This window comes from Notothenia rossii, assembly GCF_949606895.1.
Source record: "Notothenia rossii genome assembly, chromosome: 5".
Taxonomy (NCBI): Eukaryota; Metazoa; Chordata; class Actinopteri; order Perciformes; family Nototheniidae; genus Notothenia; species Notothenia rossii.
In genome coordinates, this window is record NC_136903.1 from 15,464,811 (window position 1) to 15,487,052 (window position 22,242).

At 39.7% G+C, this 22,242-nt stretch overlaps 1 protein-coding gene across 2 annotated transcripts; it reads right to left on the bottom strand.

Moving 5' to 3' along the window:
* Window positions 1-64: 64 nt before the first annotated feature.
* Window positions 65-21,505, bottom strand: iqch (IQ motif containing H). 2 transcript variants are annotated; one of them, XM_079684671.1, is made up of 21 exons: window positions 21,341-21,505; window positions 20,948-21,070; window positions 20,747-20,841; window positions 20,282-20,357; window positions 19,898-20,017; window positions 18,086-18,188; window positions 17,661-17,741; window positions 17,192-17,370; window positions 16,524-17,063; window positions 14,873-14,939; window positions 13,838-13,921; window positions 13,569-13,753; window positions 12,414-12,686; window positions 11,887-12,075; window positions 7,357-7,477; window positions 6,853-7,139; window positions 3,731-3,889; window positions 2,329-2,451; window positions 1,684-1,745; window positions 1,105-1,213; window positions 67-981 (listed from the first exon to the last, which is right to left on the bottom strand). In XM_079684671.1, the coding sequence occupies exons 1-21, from the start codon at window positions 21,389-21,391 to the stop codon at window positions 925-927; spliced, it is 3,084 nt and encodes a 1,027-aa protein (XP_079540797.1). In that variant the 5' UTR covers window positions 21,392-21,505; the 3' UTR covers window positions 67-924. The 2 variants fall into 2 exon arrangements, with proteins under 2 accessions (XP_079540798.1, XP_079540797.1); XM_079684672.1 differs by lacking the exon at window positions 3,731-3,889 and having other exon boundaries at window positions 65-981.
* Window positions 21,506-22,242: the final 737 nt, after the last annotated feature.

Genomic DNA, 22,242 nt, shown 5'->3' on the forward strand with positions numbered 1-22,242 from the left:
CTATGCAACAATAAACGTGAAAAAAAACAAATTAGCTTCAAGGTTTTATTTGTAACTGACATGATACACACGTGTGTGAAGTCAGCCTAATGAATGACATACTATGACTAATAACTAGTAATATTCTTTTTTTATACATTGTTAGTAGCTTTCTGTATTCTTTTTATGTTAACATATTTATGCAGATAAGTATTTGCTTGCTATCCTTACTATTGATTCAAATAAACCTTTGCAACTTTTATAACTGATCCCAGTAGCAATGAACGATTTGTTGGTGCCTGATCATCAAGAATGTTGTCATACACAATAGATCCACTCGAATACACTGAAGATTTTCCTGAAATATTTCAAAGAACATTGAACAGTCTGCTGTAATTCATAAGTTATTCCACAAACCACAGCTAAACCAACATTTCTCCATATCAACCAGAATTAATGAATACATTGAAGAAACAGCACACATGTTCAAGCCAATTTGCATACAACATATTGTACATGTTTTCATTAAAATATATACATTGGTTTGATGATGATGATGATGTTTAAATCTTTGAAACCAATCTACAGAACATGAAGATAAGTTTAGTAGCTGTGCAGAAAATTGTGTGCTTGTTCTCAAATTCTTGAATGAACCATACTTTAAACCCCAGTTTCCTGTATGTCTTTAAAGCTGCCATTTTCCAATAGTGAATTATATATAGACAGTTAAAACAGATGATAAAACTAAATAATAAAATATGATAAAGGTTCATGGCGAAATCTGACAATGTTTCAGGGATTTATTTAGCTATCAACAATGATCTCCATCTTCGGTGAATCATGTATTCAAAGTATAATAGTACATTAAAGCTGGCAAAGACAAGAAGACTTAACTTGGTATGAGTAATGTTAGTATATTGGTGAAGCAGGTTTATCCTCCACTGCTCACATCTTGTTCTGAACAGTCATCTGCAGTACGTCTTCTACTTCCTTGATCAGATACTAACAAATAAAAAATAAATTAAACAAGTTAAATGAGTGCCATCCAGCTGACGAGAGCTTGACTCAAAGATGAACGTTTCATGATGTATATGAGGAGGGATCGTTAAGTCATTAACACGGTACCTTAAAATTGGTTTCTCCTTGCATGTTAGAGGGTGATATCTCCTGATGAATGACTGACAGATTCCGAGCAAAGGTCACCAGAGCTCCCTGGAGATCTTCTGAGACGGCTCTGTTAACGACGACCCAAACAAACGAGTTTACTAATGTCCCCCATGCTGCCAGCTAAGAAACAATCACCTTGCTCATGTGATGGTGCTGCTAAATGAAACTTTCAGCAGACAACATCTTCAGTCTTCTGGGGGATGAGCACAGCTTGATTGAACTGTTACAGCACTGTGCAGGCTAAAGGATTTGAGTGATAAATATGTTAAATAACCCTCTGCCTAACAACTTCTAGAGTTTGTAACAACATTTACAAAGCCAGAGGTGGCATGTTAATCCTCGAAACGAATTGTCTTTTCTCTCAGTCTGTAGAGGTCTTTTATCCACCTAATCCTCTACTGTTTATTTGCTTGTCTATTAAACAGAGAGTGCAAACAAACCCTAATGTGTTCAGAATTCTTCCTACTGCTTTTTTACCCTGAATGTCATGAATACTATAATAATGTTTATGCATTTGATGCAAAAACAAATACTCACATCATTCCCATCCTGCATCTCTCACTGCCGTCGTAAACAGCAAAAATGGTGCCTTGCTTCCTCTGAAATGTTAGAGCCAGAAACACACAGCCAAAAGAGAGCTCCATCAACACTAGTGTAAATAAAAAGATACTCTGAGTCAGCATTACTCTCTTATTCAACTGCCAGACTTGTGATGTTCAGTTAAAGATCAAAATCAATTTGATTCAATCTTTTTTATTTCATACATTCTGCTTCCTTGCCACAACCTGGCCTGTGCATTTCCCACAATGCAACTGGATTGCAGTTTGATCAAAGATGGGGGTGTGTTATTTAGCCTCAACCTGCTAGCCTCTAGAGCAGATGAGAAGTGGAGATAAGAGGTTTCATAATTACATTTCTGTCTGGCTTCACACACCCATAGGTATGCTTTTTATTTTCAAACCCAATCAACACTGACTCAAGTCACATCACTCATTTCAACTTATCAAACTTTGGGAACCTCCCTCTGGAGCAACAAAAGGCTTTACACATCTTTTTGGTAAGCAAACTTGGATTTATAAAGTCTATAGAGTTCCACTTTAAATCCATTTTACGCTAAGCTGCAAAATGAAAACAAAAATAAAGATAATAATAAAGGCAAGCAGATACATTTGGGGATTTTACCTTCATGTTAAATCCTATACCATGAGCCTTGCACACCATAAGGAACACATTATGGTATAACATGGAAAGGTTTGAGTGAAACAAGTGGCTCCCAATAACTGCATAACGAGGAACCACAGGAGGCTGTAACAAAAGAGAAACAAGAAATGATATAGAATATAATGGTTAGCATACGGCTCTGTATAAATCTAAAATGAGACAATACCTTTATGTCCTATTACATTTGGATTGAAAGTATACTAGGTGGTGTGTGTAAGCGAAGTAGCGATGGCTGAACCCCATACACATGTCCTTAGGGTCACTGTTGAGTTTGGGGAGTGTGTGTGATTAGTAAACATGATGAGTGTGGGGCACATGTGGTAAACTGTTGGGCCTTTCTTAATTAACTGCGGGGAGCAACAATTAATGTTTAGAAGACATGCCAAGTACAAGATGAGCTTAATTGTATGATGCCAATCAAAGAAACCACAGTTTGAGGAGTGCAAATGTTTGCATTTAGTTTGAGACAAAAGCACTGGCCAATGCACAAAAGGACGACTCGCCACACACGATACATATCACGATAACAGAGCGGTTCTGAGCATGCGAGTATAAGTAACACTAGAGAGGTTGATTACTTAAAAGTGGCAGGGCTCAAGAGGATAAAAATGGTCCTGGTTCTCAGGCACCTCTGGGAGACAAAAGAGCAGGCCTAAGCCCCTGTGAGCCGAGGAGATCGCCCATAACTCGCCGTGCTGGGTGTGTGTTAGCGGTTGTCAAACATAGGACCCTCACACGAACAATAAAAGTGCCCAACAGGGATTTAATTGTGTTTGTAATATGCAGGGCGCTAATGATGGCCACTGCTGAAGCCATTAACCACTGCTGTGGCTCAACTGCTGCACCGAAGCATCAGGCCACCCACTAAATGAACGCTTGATAAAATAATACAAGTCGCAGATTAACAAGCGTAAACTGAGGCATACTGCTAATAAAAGAACTCATTGTTTAAGGCCTGGCACCAGGTTGATGAGGTGTTCAAGCATGCATACACATGCATAATGAAAATGGTATGAATTATTAATGTGTTGATTATTTAGGCTCATCTATCAAAATGATAATGAATTCAGCACCTAAACACCAATTGAGCTCAGTGCGTAATTACAGTATTTAGTTGTATTTAACAAAATGAGGAGCAAAACATTGATCTATCTTTGTGATTACTGTAATCGTATAATAATATCCTCTAAAAGTCTCTGCTTGCTTAGAGCTGGTTTCTTCTAGGATTACATTTAACAACAAAATGAGCCACTGTAGGAAAATACAACTTCAAATATAGCATTTTAAATCCACCTTTTGTTTAAGAAAAAATGAAACATTTCAAATATGATTAACTGTACGGTAAGCAAATATAAAATGGTACTTTGGCTGCAGTCTGGTGTTCGCAGCCTTTCTCTCTGTATGGCATTGGCACTTCTAAGCAGCCTGTGTGGAAATTCAGCGTTCCTCCAGTCATCATCAGAAGCATCTGGGTCATGGCCAGATTGTCACTGTATGTGAGGTCCAGATCAATAGCCCACACCTGCACACAAGACATTGTGAACTATGTGTCACAGCAGAGAAAAACACACACTATAAAACGTAGTCACAAAAATGGAACGTCAAAGTATTTCACCCACAGATCCTTATAAAGAGAGGGGTCAGTACCTTTTAATCCTTACGTGTTGAGAGGCAGGGGAAAGGAAAACACGGTTAATGGTGTGTGCTCGACAGATTTGGGTAATTTAGTTGTGGAATGACACGTGCACAAAGTAGATCCTTTGCTGCGTTTGGGTTCAGCTTGCCTTGGGCTAGTTAGTTTGGCACAGGTCTGATGAGCTAAGTTCAGATATGTATAGTAAATGGCATCATTATAAGTATATTAAGGGGTCAGGTATGGTCGTAGCCTTCCGCTTAAACAGGGCTAATTTTCCCAATAATAACCTAATAGCTATGTCCTCTCTTCAAAAGTGGCAAATAAATCACTGGTGAAGGAGTTGTTAATAACTAAGTGGCAGTCGGCTGCCTCCTTTTGCTGTTCCTATTTGTCAAAGTAAACGCTCCTGCCACTGAATGCAAATGGCTGCCTGTCTGAACCGCGCAGTCTCTGTAACCTGAGCACTATATCTCCACTAACACATGGATATCAGACCATATACAGTAATTCTTTTATAAGCCGGATATCTTTTTTTTCTATTCAAATACATTGCGAAACAAAGGTCATAGCATATGGCTGAAATTGACACATTTTTGTATCTAATAATCTGACCGTTTTTATCCAATTAAGTGAGAAAACATGCATTTTTGTTTGAAAAATAAGGAAATGATCAATCAATAAACGAGTCCTTTAGAATAAATAAATTGTTTCAAAGCTATAATAAATGTGTTCATTTTCAAAAGTGTGTCATACATAAAAATACTACTTATACCAATAAATCATATTAAGGTATAGCCCAAATGATGTGATAAAATATTAATGACAAAAATGTTTTCTATTATGTTAGAATAATTGATGTAATGTGAACTATAATGTTGTTGAGTTACATAGCCATTGCTTATGAATTGTAAGGCACCGATTTGTTGTGATTTGAGCCTTTGACTATTCTAAAAATGCATTCAAGGCAAAACAAATATAGAGATTATACAGTATATGCAGAAGGTGTTATAAACAACACACAATAAAACGACTGCAAACTGTGAACATTCATGTCTAGCAAAGGCAAGCTGTATGTTTTGCACTCAGCCCTCTTTACTGTCAGCAGCAGTGGACAGTGCTGGTCTCTAAGCATCAGGTTGATACCTGGGCCTGAGTGACGGACACACTCCACCGCACCATTCACTCAACTCACTAAAAATCATACTCCGATGTCTCATTGTCGCTCTTAACAAAGCCGTGGGAAATGTAAGCCTGGATTGTACCTGTTTTCTATTGCCTTGCATTTTCATTAAAAACCCTGATGCTGCAGCTGGGGCCCCGCCGCTCCACAATGTGAGGAGAGACTGCAAGGGCAAACATATGTGACCCACTTCTTCCCATCAAATAAAGTAGGCAGCTTTTAGCAACAGGTTTGAATCTAAATTGATGTTTAAATCCAGACAGGTTTGCCCATGTGGCTCTGCTCTGTCTGTGTGTGGGGAGATGGTTAAGAATCTGTCTTCAATGTTCCTGCTCTATTGAAGCACATGCTGTTTATAGTCTGTTCTTAATTATGCTGTCAGTGAATCCCATTCAATTTTGGGTCAACGTTGAAACTGAAAATGAATTTTAATGCTGTCATTATCACGATAAAAAAAATCAGCTTTGGATCCTAATTTCCTTATTTGAGTGGAACAAAAATTGCAATTTAGTGACATAATGACCTTTTGAAAAATATGGTTGCATATATTAATCCCCTCGCCCCCCGCACCCTATAATAGGGTGAGATATGTTTATTCTTACCTTAAAATACTTACTGTGTGATAAATCCACAATCCATAAAAACACCAAAAAGATTCTGTTCCAAAAACGTAAAGAACAAATAATATTGATGCAATAAAATGTATAATTTTAAAGTTTTAAGATTAAAATAGCATTGTCTGAACACGCTTTTGCCCACACTGTTTGGTTTAACATCTGATCCATAAGAGACTACCCTCTAGTGGCAAGCATGCCCTAAATAGCATCATCTTCAAATATATTTTTTATATATGGAAAGACATTATGAATGTTAACAGTGAAGAAAAAAAACATGAATAGATTTGTTGAAATGTCCTTCAAAGAGGAGTGTATTTGTATCAAAGAAAAAATATATACAAAACACATTCAGTGTCTATTTTTATACCCTTTTGAAAAAACTGTTAAGTAGCTCTAGTGCCTTCTCCACCATTTTTCTGGTTTAGTATTTTATAAACCATATTATAAACAAAGCATTTCATTTCACAGCTCTGGATCAATAAGCAGTCAATGTAGCCACATGTTAGGAGCAGAGGTTAAACCATCATAAACCAGCCCATTTCCAATACCATAGATCAAGAAGGTTTCAACAAAACTTAATCCTGACAAATGAGATGAGGCTTCGCTGGTGCCTCGCTATAATAACAAGACACATTTCAGCAGAGCGCGGCAGGTAAGCAGCGAGGGGTTAAACACTGACAGGGCATCCCTGTGAAGCTGCCAAATCACTTTAGAATGACCTATTGTCTGAAAGATAGGTGCCTCTGAATTTCTCCACACTGTGAGGTTAAAGGGCAAGTCTTAAATGGTAGAATCAGTATATCGACACGATAACACCTGACAGTTTATTAGATGGCCTGGTGACACATTTGGTCCCTGCGCCCACTGTTTGCCTTTCCTGCTTTCAGAATCCCAGGGGAGCAGTAGGGGAGACACCTATCTGCTCAAATGGATCCCCAATCCAGCCTAAACATTGATCTGTCTCACCAATATGTTGAAATGGAGAACTTTGACACCATATGCTGCAACAGCCCAGACCATATTTACCGTGGTAGCATGAGCCTGCGTCTCACCTTTTGCTCCATGGTGTCGGGGTTCAGAAAGGTAGCCAGGTCCACGGAGACATACCCTACGATGAGGTGCTGCAGACAGGCCTGGCCCACACGCATGCAGATGGATTGCAAGGTCTGTGGCTGTACAGAAGTCTGAGGGACAGTGGAGCCTATAGCTTCCAGCTGACAGGAGCCGTGAAGCTGGTCTCCGCAGGACAGCATGGTCACCCCCCCCCCGGGCTTCAGCAGCAGATCTACCGTCAGACAGGTGACACAGTCTGAGGGGGGGTAGGCCTCCACCACACCGCCTGGACACACAGCGACAGCAGAGAAAAATAAAAACGTTACCAATCATGCAGCAGCTGTTTAACAACCAACAGCAGCAGCATGAACATTATTAAGCTTGTCAGGTCACATAGGTAACATCTGGGAACTAGGAAGGACATAGGAAATTACTATTAACCTATTCGAAATAGTTGTATTTGGAGGTAAAAAGCATTCAGTGCCTTACAATAGGTATCTGACCTTGCCTGAGGAAGGTCTCCAGGAAGCAGGCCCAGGTGGAATAGCAGGAGGTTTTAACAGGCTGGGCGTAACGGGACAGCCACTCTGGGATTTCATCTAAATATCGAGGCAGCACAGACTCCTGCAGGAAGAAAGTTAGGGTGCATACATTAGGGAAAATGCTTTGGGGACAGATCAGAGGACATTATGTATGTTTGTTATTCAAAACACAAGACAATAACAAGTCCTGGATACTTTATGTGTCTCATTATCAAACTCTCTAGGTGTCGAGCACATTATTGGGAATGCCCTTGTGTTATCCGGATGACTCCAGTGACTGCTTGTTATCCCCGAGACCTTTGGTGGCTGCTTCAATTTCTGTGCGAGTGTCTGATGGATACCCCGGGAAGGTCTACCTGTGAGTGACAGCCTATTATCAGAAGGCCTCGGGAGTCTAATGGCTTTAACTCACAGCCACAGAGACAGCACCTGCCCTCAATAACAACTCCCTCCACTGGGCAGCTGATGAATGCCTAAGCTAACCTCATCTATCTGGGGATCAATCAGGGCTTCACTGGGATCGATATTACTCTTGTTTCTGTAACTAGGAAATGCCATAATGGTTTCGCCACTTAATTATGCTGTTAATTTCTTAATTTTGTTTTGGATGTCCTCTAAAACAGTTGGGCGACTCAAGTACACGGTTACCTCTGACACGGCTGTAATAGAGTTAAAGTTACACCAACGACACCACTTAACCTTAAGCTATCATTTTATATCATCAGTTTATTGTGTTATAAATCTACAATGAAGGTGTGTATGAAGCGCCCAGAGTGTTATTTTAAATACAGGTTTCTGTATGTAACAATGTCTGTGTACTTCATTTAGTCATACACAATAAAATATGTGAAGCCGGTCTGAGAGATGACTGAAGTCTGAATGGATATAATGTCTTTGTTCTTTCATCGTTCTATCTGGAGCGTTACTTTGTTTTGAGTGTATGCTGTCGGGCTTCACTGGAGACAGGGCTGGAGATTATGCTGTTGATATTCCAGTCATGTAACAGCCATCATCATATTCAAGTACTGTAAGAGGCGAGGTCAAATGCTACACAGTGATTCCCCCTATACAAACCATAAAGCACACAATGGTGCGGCAAAAAGTGTAAGGGAACGGTTGTCATTTTCAACGGAAGAGCAAGCTCACCCCAGGACTTTGCCTATGCAGTTCACAGAAACAGCAGGACAGAGGGAAAAGACAGAGAGGTATTTTGCAATAAATTATTTGGACTTAAACTGCGTACAGTACCCTGTGATAGGATTCAGGCTTTGCTTGGTGTCCACATAAAGACAAGCAATCTGGTCATAAATAAAATAGATGTAGCGCTGCCTCTTTCTCTCTCTATTACATGTTGAAACGACTGAAAAGCGACACTAAATAAATAAATAAATCTGGAATAAAAAGTCATACATTCTTTATGAATATTCATTTTCTGTAGCACTGTCCCACCAAAGCTTTGACTTCAATATAAAAGGCTATGATTCATTTGATGTGCAATAGTAAATGACATATTTTTACCACATTCCCCCTCATCCCTGGTTGAGTTTAACATCTTGGTACATTCCCTCTGCTTGCACCAAAAGCACTTATTACCTCCAGTGACATGAAACTAAATTCAAAGCAAACATGAGCCACAGGAAATGTTTAAGCAACTTCTTAAGGTTAATTCAGGTTAATGATGTTAAGGCAGATGATTATATATTTAAACTCCTCCATGCAACTGCAGACTGAACACTATTTAGACAGTAAACATCTGTACAAAATGTCCCGGTACATCTACGATGGTAGTGATTATCAAATGACCCATTTCGTTGACAAACTTAACCTAAATAAGGTGTTGCTCAAGATCTGTTTGTACACAGCGTGACAAAAAGAAATACTCCATCTGTTGACGCTATTAGGTGTAATTTTTACCCTCTTGTGCCTAATGATCCTTATGCAAGCTGTGTGAGCGCTTTAGTGTGTGTGTGTGGGCCCCTTCAGGCATTGCATGGGTGCAGATCTACATGTCTTTAACCTCTCTCTGTGTAAATGCTGAACGAGGCCTGGGGGCTTTCTGCAGGCTGGAACATTGTGCTGCAGGCTGTGGGCCTCACAACATTCAGAGGAACAAACACATCTCCTAAAGCTCAGTGGAAGCTCAGTGTGGATGCAAACCCTCCTCCTTCCTGTTGTAGCCTTTAAGGCTTTCTTTTACATCGCCAGAAGGGATTGTTGGTATTATTCTGAAGGACCACATGGTATTCTTCTTCCTGCTGAGCCCTTCAGAACAAGCAATAATTACAAAAATATGTACACAGTGTTTGTAGACTAAGGCCAAGTATAATTTGGATCTCCTCTCTATTTTATGGTGAATATAAAGGGTGTTAGATATTAAACTGAATAGTACATACACTACGAGCATCACTTATTATTTTATGGTTTTGGTAATTATGAATGAATTTTTAAAATGCTTAATTTGACCATATCTGTTGATAAATAATTCATTAAATGTACACAATTACATAAACATAGCATCAGACATCTATTGCCTAAATGCTTGCAAATATTCAGTATCTATCTTATTCAATAGCTTTCATTGCTGTTGCAATTAGGTCTACTTCTTTTCTGTAAAGTGCTACGTTAATGAGTGTTATATCTCAAAATATATGTCCATCTACAGCTTCTGCTGTGAGGAGAGGATAGCGATAACGATATCAAATATTCATATGTATCTATGTAATCAACAACACTATCTGTAATCTTTCAGTATATAGAGCCAAATTGCTTCCTTCAACACACGTACAACAGCAGAAGGACGATGTTCTACATTTAAGGGGCAAACACATTTTAAGGGGAAAACAATGTCATGAAAAAAAATCATGCAATGAGGAGCACAGGATGTGGGCTTTGCTTTGATTAAAAGAGCAAGGTGTAAAATAAAGGCCAGTTAAAGTGTTGTGTCCATATGGCCCAGAAGCCCCGAGGCAGTGGGCCTACACTGGGGGCCTCGGCACTCTTCCCTCTCCATGGGACCCCAGCTGGTGAAACAAACCCCATTTACTTTCCTGAGCTGCCTCAGCCACCATTATGGACCTTGGCGGTAGCTCAGCCACTCTCTGCCATAATTAACAGCACCAATGCAACAACAATTACAGCCCCGCTCCGCACATGCACTATGAATCAAAGAAGGAGCTAATAGGAACAAAACAGAGTGAGCCATAAGACGCTTGAGATGACTGCTGTTCTTTCGGATGGAATAAAAAGTAAAATCGTTGTGCTTCAAGCCCACAATCATTAGCCTGTAATTAGTTTACACAAAGCTCCCAGTTAAATGGCAAAATACGGTAATTAACACATGACAGAAAATCAAAGGCTACTTTGTAAGCATATGAGAAATAAGAGCCAGGGGCTCAGAGGCAGTGTACAGATTGCATCTGTACTAAATGAATGGCTCACCAATTATTGTTTTTTATTTTTCACGTGTTAAATCTGAATTGATTTTTTGAAGGTAAAAGCTAATGTTGATATTGTATGAAATAATTACAATATTGTACTTACTTGACTAAACACTTCACATTGTATTTGTACTCAAGTGTTGTCCTTACAAATGGATCCGACTCATCCAATAAGTGTCAGAGACAAACATCTCAATGATGTAGAGCGGTAGGTAAAAAAAACATCAGCTGCAAATATGGATTTTAGTGTTTTGTGCCATTTGTACTTCAATATACTTACAGTATACTCAGAAATCAAATCGGCCTGAATCTGTGTGAAATGAATCCACAAAATAGTTTATAAATATAAACACATGTACATAGAGAGAGATGCTCTGTTTGCTAGAATGTATGTGATTATATTGTCACTGGCAGGTGAGTTAGGGCTTTACTACCATTGGACAGGCTCCTGTTCTCCCAAACAAACATCGACACGAGAGAATGGATAACAGCTGTGTGTATAAACAGATATTGTATATCTATTGATTTCATGTTCTGTGGCTCTGGGGACGATGCTCAAAATACTGTACTACAGGGACCAGCATTGTGACGGTGACGTTAAGACTCCTAAATGATGGCATCTCTGTGACCCCGCTGTGACCTCAGCTTTTGTTCATTCAAAACCAGAAATAAAACCAACTCCTTTTGTTTTAGCTGTCTCATCTCAATAAGGAGCACAATCTCCATTTGACTTTACTCTAATGTTATCTGTTAAGTGTCTAGTTGTTACCATGTTAGCTCTAAATGGCCAATCCCTCTCTGGTATGAGCAATACACTTTATTTTTATTGCACTTTTTGTAAAACCAGTGCTTTTGGTGGTGCTATTAAAACAAGACATAATAGTAAAGAAAACTTCAATTTAGAGAGTAATAAGGGAAATAAATGAAAACATGAAAAAACATTTTAGCAAAATAATAAAACACTGCATAAAAGTAAGTGTGTAAAAGTGTCCTCGGAGATATGGTTCTATAGTTTATGAAAGGGGGACGATTACTAAATCCTCAGAGTCTTTACCTGAATCCATTCTGTTGTCCCCGACTCAGGACCATAGCGATGGCTCTCCTGCAGGACTCCCTTATAGCAGCTGAGATGGCAGACGTCACAGGAAGCTGTGCCACGGCCGCCATGCTCGGAGTCCATCTTGAAGAGCCAGCGCTGCACGTCAATGTTTTCAGTCATGAGCCGAGCCAGCGTTTCATGAAGCTGGAACAAAAGAAAGAAATAATACGTACACTGAAAATACTGAAACCTCGACTTTAATTAGGGGGTATTATGTCAACACATTTCACATAACTGTATTAGGTTAACTGAAAGCAATAATATTAAGTTGAACCTTATATATTTATTTTAAACTTGTGATTATTACTTTCAACTCACCTAAATGTGAAATCTGTTGACATAATACATTTAACTAAACTCAATGTTTACGTTTTTCTAGTGTACATTTAATACAAATAAAATGGGTTTGGTGTCACCAGGCACTAATAAAGAAACTCAGGCTGTGTGGAGTCTTTGTATGCTTTGTGTTTTTCATCTCGGACCTGGTTTAGCGAGTAGATGTCCCCTTGACCTGGGGGCACATCAACCTCTGCCCCAGCGAAGATCCTCCTCCCTCCAGACTTGGTGCTGTAGAGTTCTGAAACAGCTGGTTCTGGAGCCAGGATGGGGACTCCTAGCTCATCAGCCACGGCCAGGTCATCAACATGAGCCACCCCACCCACAATGTAGGCGTGCTTCCCCTGGATCAGGTTCCTGATGCGCTTCAGAGTGCGCGGACTGTACTTTAGCAGCGTGGACAGGCACATGTTGCGGGTCTAGGAGAGAAGAGTGTAAAAAAAAAAAGTGTCTTTCAAGAGTTGTTTCTTGACCTGATTTATCACTGTGTACACACAACAGATCTATTATTGTGATAGCCAGCAGGGTTTTAACCTCTCCTGTATTCCAGCAGGTTGAATTGATAAAAGCTGCCTGTGGGGGGCCTCCCCTATCCTTCACGTCTTTAATGTGTGCGAGCAATGAGCTCCTTGGGAATATAACTAATTACTTCACATCTGTATTTATTTGATCCACATGGAATTATCCCTTCTGTCACTGGCAGAATGCGCTGCCAGCCATGGGTAGCAGTGATTCATCTCAGCAACACGTCTGGCACAGTCTAACAACAAAACAGCAGGAAAATCAATAGAAAGGAATGAAGAGGGCCGTGTTGTGTCGCACATTCAATCTGTGCAAAAGGATATAAAAAGATGGATAGAGTGCTTGCATGTAAAAAAAACAATATAACAACACCTTCATTTTATTGTATTGAGGTAATCAAATTCAGATTTTTCAAGATTAAAGCAGTCAGAATAAACAGTTAATATAACATTTAAGTATTAACCAGCTGGAAACCATTATATTCATTTGAATAAAGTATAACCTTGTGTGTTTACTTCAATATAACACAAATGTTTAATTTTAAAATATGTAAACGGGACTTAAAAAGAATATTAGACACACAGTGCCAAACAATCTCCTCTAGTACCCTCTAGAGGTGGATGCACAAACTACAGACTCTTGTAGCATCCACAGTAGACTATTATCCATGTTCTACAGTACATTTTGAGATCCTGCTGAAAAACAAAATGCGAGGCCGTGAGGTTTTTTATTTTCTATGTTTATCTTTGTGGACAACATGTGGATCTAATCGATCTTACCGGGAAATAATCCACAGCCTCAGGTGTGAGGATGATGAAGCGCCTGATGGAGAGGGATGAGGCCTCCGCGCTGCCGGTATCTTCCTCGTTTGTTTCTTCATCACATTTCAGGAGGCTGGCGTAATAGTCCAGAATATTCTCCCCCAAATGTCTCGGACAAACGTAGATCACCTCCACATTTTCATCTTAGAATATCCAAAAATGATGTTGGCATTAAAAGCATACAGATGTTAATGTGTGTATATGTTGATGAGAAGGTGAACACATACCTCTAATATCACACAGTCGGCCTATTTGGACGTTCTGCAGGATGTCCAATCCCCTCAAATGTCTTCGCTGGCGCTGAGGGTATCCTGTCAGCACGAGGTCACAAAGGTAAGACTTTCAGAGGGATTCATATCAGCTCTACCTGGCCTTATTAAAAAGCTGGAGCTCATGTGTGTGAGTCTACACTTGGGGTGGTATAGATACGTCTAGGTGCAGTTTGATCATTAATGTAGCTCTATAACTCGAAGGGGCAGTGTGTGTCATGTGCTGGGCGTCCTGTTGCAGCATGTCCAGCCCCTGAGCTAAATCCAGTGGTGCCTCCAGGATCTGTCTGTCTGAATTTCTGCCTGAGAGAGAATCCTCAACTGAATCAAGGTAATTAAATGATTGGATTCATGCTAATTAACAACAATGGGGTTCAACTTTCTAATTATCCTTGCTCACACAGCACTCTCTGTAGCCACCCCAAGTGCAAATAAAGCATTCCATCTGCTAGTAATTAGGCTTAATAATTTTAGACAATCGCTTAATGATTTACAATGCACATGCCTGATTACAGTCTAAATGTGAGTGCCATGGTGAAATTAGAACAAGAACGGATCATAGCGTGCACTCTGTGTCTGGTGGAAAAACACAGCAGCGTCTTGCTCTTTTGGGTGTGTGTTTTTTTGCAGAGCAATAAAACAAGACCTTTGTGCCTCTTGCAAATATTCAACATAATGGCTTTTCATTTGCTTAATCTGCAAATTAAATGGCGATTGAAACTAAATTGTTCAGTTCCCTGGCACGGGGACTGTCATCATCCTGTGAGTGCCTTCCTGCAGAGAGTCATTTGAACGAGACAGAGTGCCTCCACCAGGCCACAGACTGGGGCAGCAGACTGGTGAGACGGGGTGTCTGCTGCTAGATGACATGTGTGCGTTGGTGTGTGTGTGTGTGTGTGTGTGTGTGTGTGTGTGTGTGTGTGTGTGTGTGTGTGTGTGTGTGTGTGTGTGTGTGTGTGTGTGTGTGTGTGTGCAGCAGGCAGAGAAAGCTACCTAATGAAGGGATGTGGATAATGGTCCTCTTGGAGGACTGGATATGTTTCCAGTCGGCTGCCAGATGCTGGGGACGGAGAGAAGGAGTGATCAGAGAGGGGACTGCATGAACGCGCACACACACACACACACACACACACACACACACACACACACACACACACACACACACACACACACACACACACACACACACACACACACACACACACACACACACACACACACACACACACACACACACACACACACACACACACACACACACACACACACACACACACACACACACACACACACACACACACACACACTCACACACACACACACACACACACACACACACAAATCATCACTGCAGAGCTGAAAGACATCAAGCCAATCTCTCTCTGGGCTAACAGAAGCAAACCAAGCATAAAATACCACCTTAATTAAATTAAGCGTTTACTTTAGAAACATCTTCTCGCAATTAATTCAATCATCAAGGTACATGATGCGACTGCCAGGGGAAGATTAGCGGGCTTAATTAACGGGGTATGAATGTTTAAAGAGTGAGAACATACATTTGGTGCATGTATACACACACAGCCGTGTTAAAACTAAATGAACTTGTAGTCACTAATTAATGTTGTGTCAGCGCTCTTAAAGATGTTCTACCCAGATGACAGCACAGACATGACTTCTAGGCTGAATGGGAAAAATGATCAGAACACTATAAATATAAGAAAAGGGTTCCGTCATACCACTCTCATGAAGAAGAATAAATAAAAGCACATTTGTATTTATTGAGCTTTGCAATGTTCTGCTATGGCTGAAATAATATTTGTAAATTGAGGTAAATCCCTCATCTCAGCATAACAAGGCATATCTCCCCAGAAAGGGGTTTCTACATTTGTAATTGCATTATATTAAATCAGTTTATAAATACCACATTAAAGCCAAATGTGTCCAACTCAATTAAATAGCTTTCCCTAATGCCACTGCAATCACAATCATTTAAGCAGCAAAACCAAATGTTCCCTTTATAGTCTGATTTATTTTTAAAACCTTATATCAAAAACACAAAACATTTAACTATTTGAAACATCTTTAATACTTATAGCATTTAATTGTTGATTTAGCTACTGCACATGTAATGTAATTTACCTTCGAAATGTAGGTAAGGCAGGGCAAGTTTATTTCTATAGCACCTTTCAACACAATGCCATTCAAAGTGCTTGAAAGACGTTAAGAGCATTAAGAAATAGTGCAGCGGAAACACATTATAAAATGGCATTTCAAAACGGTCATTAAAAAGCAAAGAGAATTCAATATGAAACATGAATAGGTTCCTTTTTTGCTCTTGTTTTTTTTTAGAAAAAACAATAAACCTGTCAAACTTTTATAATTAATTTCTAAAACACACAAGCGTAATGTATTATGTAGATGATTTAATTTGAATAATAATTGATAGTATATCAGGTGGAACCATATATCCACATTTTGGATTTAGATGTGTTTTATTTTAATAGTCATAAATAAAAGTCTGACGATTTTTAAAAATAATGGGATAAAAAGAAAAAAAAAGGCAAGCTTTGAAAAGGTGAGCAATATGAAGTAAGACAGAGGAGGATAGAGATAGAATGAACATGTTGTGTATAAGCACCATCACCTGGGCTCTGCTGCGGTGGTTCTCCAGTTGTCTGACACGCCGAGCCTGCAGGGCCTTCCTGACTCGGATCTTCTGAGAGTACATCAGCCATGAGACAGCGATGATGCCCTCCGCCCACTTGTTCCTGCAGTGGCTCAGGTAGGCAGTCCGGGATAAGTAGCGCCTCCAGCAGGACTGTATGTGGATGGCAGCCGCCTCCATGCCCCCCTCTCCTTTGTAGCGCTGACCTGGGCGTAAGACCAGTTCTGATACCTCCTCCCAGTTTCCAAGCACAGAGAGGAGGCCGCTGACTGGAGGAGCCTTTCTCCAACCGGTACCCAAGCTGTGGCTGAACTCCACCAGACACTCCCCGCTCACTTTGGCTAGCGGCACGGCAAAGTCCCTGAGCAGCTTTTTCAGGGCCTCCAGAGCATCCAGCACACTGCTCCAACACAAGCTAAAGCTCTGCTTAAAGTGACAGAAATCCGCTGCCAACGGGTTGATCTGACCCTTTATAATGGTAAAGGGGTATTTGCTGATGTTTACGTCCACAGGTGAATTCTACAGAGCACAGGGAAACACGGGACAGGACACCAACTCACACTTTAAATCAATTGAATTATTGTCTTTGATTGCCTTTTATATTTTTGATTTAGTTTAAAATCCACTCAAAACTAAAGTATTTTTACCTGAGGGCTTTTAGGGATAAGATCATTGGCGCCTTGCATTATACCCTCGTGGTCCTCACTTGTGGAGGCGGAGGGAGGAGGTGTCTTGGTGGTACAGAGGGGTGTGCACTCACTTCCTTTACAGGTGGATCGAGGGTCTTTTTCCCATTTGAGTTGCTTGTTACTCCTGGACCTCGAGCCTATTAGACATGACGTCACAAACAGACAGGTTCAACTGTACTCTATCAGTGGCAAAATGTTATCAATGTTGAATCAATCAGAACCTTTACAAGAACAATGCCATTAAGGGTTTTAACCTTTATATATACAGTCTATGGTTTTAACTGAACAATACTATCAAAAACAATTACAGAACTAGCAGGAGAGCGAAACAGAACATAAAAGGCATAATTGCATAAAAGGCCTCACTAAATATTGAACTGCCAGTGACAGGACTTTATTAGGGTCAATATGTCCGAGGCAAACCGACCTGTCTTAGAGGGATAGGAATCCTCTCTGGGGTGAAGAGAGGCAGCCTTGGGATGGATCGACGCAGGAAGAAAACTTGTATCTGATGAAAAAATGAATTAAAAAAACAATTCTCAGAATATTGCACTTACGTAAGAGTAAAAAACCACAGCACAATAATGCAGGAAACAAGTGAATATAAGAACATGTAATTGTTTTTGATGTAACAATATAAATAATGATGAGCATTTTTGCCCTATTATATCAGGATATAGTGTGTGCCTGTCAAAGTCTATATGCACTATATGTCTATATGAGCCTATATGTGGCCTGCTCCATATGGCCCCCATACACAAACTCACAGGCACGCTCAATGAAGTGAGTGTCAGTTCTTACACTCAAACAGAGGTGAGGTGTTGGTAATAAGGCGCTGAAATGTCTGCTTACCTGTCCCCATGTCTTCTCCAGGTGTTGCCAGGCTACGACGGCCCTTTGGTTCAATGGCTGGAAGAGTCACCACAGAGCGAGTGGGGACTCTCTGATGCTTTCCCTAACAGAACATTCACATAGGATCAGAGGATGTACATGTGACATAAATAAATAAATATCATTGAGGCAATGATTCCAGCTCCTGCTCCAGTATTTCTTTGTTTGGCCCTGTTTGAATTAAACACCTTTCTTCAGCAGCTGGAGTTCCTTCTTATAAGTGACATTGTTGTAAGTACCGGATCTAACCAACCCCTCAGCCATCAGTCTAATCCCAGCTTGTTGATGTAAGATTTAACTAGTTTTCTAGCAAACAAGTGCTAAGAAGCCTGGGATATAATAGCTTTCATCTTACAAACAATATGTTTCCTGTATTCATTAAGATTTGGAGCGAGCCATAACAATGACAATGCCAAGATCAAAACTGTCCTGCAACATATTCTAAAATATTTTGATTGCCCTTGTTTAATATAAACACACTCAGAAAACACAAAGTTTGTGCTGCTGATCCTCCAGACTTATCCCTGAATGTCATCTTCTTGTTCTTTTCAGACCACTGAGCTCTCTGACAGACCTCAGGTAGTAGCCAGGTGCTGGGAGCATCTCCCCTCACAGGCACACATCTGTTTCAGATGGGTTTGGGAAAGGGTGGCACCTTTTTCTAAAATTGCTAAAATGCAAAAGCTCATTTCCTGGCAAGAGCGTGGTGAGGAAGAGCTGGCCTGAGTTGCAGGAGAAGGCAGCAGGCAGAGAGCCAGTGGTTAGCAGTTGGGGAAGCTACGGCTGTCTTATTGGCATGCTGGACCAGGTACCCACTTCTGTCCTGAGACAGCTGTAAACCAGCAGCCCATAGCACAGCAATCAGGCGCCTGCTTCTTTAGAAGAATGCTGATGTGCTGCAATCTGCTGCCTTCCGCTCTCTGCAGCCAGCACTTCCATCTCTCCTATATCAGAATGACAGTCTTGGCTGCTATTTCTCATGTCATGTGTAGATTACCAAAAACATATTGGAAAAGATGTGTGTAAAATATATCTAAAACGAATGTCGACCTTTGAAAAGATAAATTGATTTGCCATGACAAGAGCTGGCTGTCATCACTGAGCCAAGTGACCTTTGTGTCACCGTGTCTCTGAGCACTTGAAGCATCCATTAATACAGACACATACCATCACTCTTCACTCCAGCATAAAGTGTCTTTTCAGGGGTTTAAGAGAGTAAGCATCAGGGAAAGGAGCAATGATACTCAATTAATCTTTGTTGCAGCAGAAACTCTTGTAATGCTTCCTAATCAAATCTTTCCTGAGGCATGTGCTGTATGTTACAATTAATATCAACAAAGACTCAAGACATAGGAATCAATTTCTCATTGTACAAAGCAAATAAATGGAGGGGCAAATTATTATTCTGATGTTGTTTGTAAAAATATACTCCACGATTCCAGATGTAGCCTCATTTCTGCGACTAATACAAAACCTTAAGTTCTCCTGGGTGTTCAGTTTTACAAAGCCAGAGTTGAATTAACTGTCACTCCCTCCATGATTGTTATGTATACTTCTCCATCTTACAACAACTTGCAGGAAATAATTATGGGAGAACACAAATCAACTATCACCTTGATTCCATAGAGTCTGAAAGGCCCAAGGGTGAGTCAAGTAGCATTTTTAAGTTCACAGTGTTTACTTTAAACCTGGTCAGATAAGACATAACATCACATGATATACTAACATAAAGTTAAATTAATATACATTTATCGTAGATCTAAGATTACTTACTGCATTTATACTCCTCTTGTTGACATCAGGTAGTGATATCCCAAATTTCTGATGCAAAATGGCTCTGTTGTGGGGGTGAGTAGGATTACACAGCAAACGCATGGTTAATGCTGACTTGTGCTGAATAAGACAAAGAGAGGAAAGGTTTTAAAACTTTAGTTAGTAATATCAAAGATTGAAATGAATGTAAAGTTCTGCTAAACATAAAGTATGTGTTCATGTGCTGCTCTATCACACCATGTCTCTTTGTCTCACCTGTTTTAATGTATAGTACAAGGATATTGTTTAATGTCTAACTAACCAACCCTACAGTATATATTGTAACTTGCAACACTATACTAAGTTAAAAACTAAAAATATGAATGAACAATAATAATAACCTACCTTTTCCCCAGGTGAAGGCCCCGGAAGATCTTCTCTTTGTGGACGCACATCTGGGACACTCTTCAGAGCAGGTATCCTGTGCAATTTCAATCAATCAATCAATCAATCAATCAATCAATCAATCAATCAATCAATCAATGTTTATTTATATAGCCCAATATCACAAATGTTACATTTGTCTCAGTGGTCTTCACAGTGTGTACAGAATATCAGTATGACAATATGACACCCTCTGTCCTTAGACCCTCACATCGTACAAGGAAAAACTTCCAGAGAAAACCCACAGTTTAAAGGGGAACATGGGAGAAACCTCAGGGGGGGTTACAGAGGAGGGATCCCTCTCTCAGGACGGACAGACGTGCACAATTATTTCACAATTATAATACCCATCAATACCCACAATGGCATGATAAAGGAAAGTGCACTCGAGACAATCTCAACACATGTACGCTTCTCTTTACCTACCATTTTGGAATCTGCTTGTTTTTTTCCAAGTCTTCAATTCTTGGAAGAACCAACACCTGCTTAGTCACTGTTTTCAGATGATCCTCTGCATGCTTCTATTCACAATAAAATAACACAGAAGCTGTCTGTCTGTAACCAAGCTTCCTTTGTCTGATGTATGTTTTAATATCATTTTAATCAGCACTTATTTAGCATACTTACCCTGATTATACTTTCTGTTTTTCCAATGGCAGCATCCAAGGCTTGAATGTCCAGAGTGTTTCCCCTCTCATTGGTAGTGATTTTTTCAAGACTACATTTGAGTTTTCTCAAATCCTCTTGAACCTGTAACATACACATTTCAGTGATCAAATACTGTTAACTTGACTTGTAGCTTGTTTTTGCATGTTGTTAGTTTAGCTAAATGTCAGGAGGTTTAAAAAGAAAGAGCAACGTCAACGTTTATGAAACATTTAGTTAGGCCTACTGTCTGGCATGTGTTCAAAAGCAATCTTCTTATCTTGAGCAACCAACGATAACTAGCTAACAGCTACCTTAAGTCAGAAGTGTAACCTTAGTGTTAACGTAAGCTAGTAGGCAATTAGACAACATTACCTGAAACAAAACTGCTCCCATTTTATCTTCGTCATTTAGGGTCTCAGACATGTTCTTGTAATGAGCTAATCAAAACAATAATATGACTCAAACACGTGTCAGTGTCACGATATCATGATAAAGACCTGTAACAAAACATCAACTAATGTAACCAAATCAGATAGCTATAGCTACTCGTCAATGAAAAGTCTTCAAACAGTACTCGTTACCATGACAACAAGAAGCCACATTTTAGTGGTGTGTTATTTTCCCCGAGGACGAACTGCCAGACCAAACACGGAATAACTTCCGTCTTAAACATGCAGATAAGCAATGTCATTATGGCCGTTCTTTAGTATAATTGAACCTGTATTCATAATTTATTGGTGGGGCTTAATAGGGAAGGTGCTTTGCCTGAGAGGCAAATTCAGGGCGTTAAAAGCTGTGTCATTCAGCACATTATTTTCTTCTTTATTCAAGATATTAATTATTTTATATATTAATATTGTACTTATATTATATGTACATTATTAAAATCTTATATCAAACATTATATACACACAAAACATTGACTTCAGGGGTACATAGGTAAATATACAGTCTAAAACATATTTTTGGTTTTGTTTGCCTTCTTATTTTTAATATGTTTAATAGTGGTGCAATATTGTTGTAATTTTAAGTAGAAAATGTAAGATGTGCAACATTTGGTTCATACTCAGTCTATTTCTCCTTGAATGTGACATTTTCCCGAAAATAAAATGAGTTGAATAAGAGTGTCAAAAGTTTCAAAAGTACTGCGGTGTGAACGCGGCCAGTACAATAAGTGCCAATGCTGCTCTTAACACAAAATCAATATTTAGTATCCTCATCAGGACATACAATTACCTAATGGAAAAACATTTAATTGTATCAAAAGCTGTGGT

Excerpts from the sequence above, each read along its gene's own strand:
- iqch (XM_079684671.1), bottom strand. The coding sequence starts at position 21,391 with ATGTCTGAGACCCTAAATGACGAAGATAAAATGGGAGCAGTTTTGTTT. Across the intron at positions 14,940-16,523 it reads ACCACCGCAGCAGAGCCCAG|CATCTGGCAGCCGACTGGAA; the intron begins GTGATGGTGCTT and ends CTCCGTCCCCAG. Across the intron at positions 13,922-14,872 it reads TATCCACATCCCTTCATTAG|GATACCCTCAGCGCCAGCGA; the intron begins GTAGCTTTCTCT and ends TCGTGCTGACAG.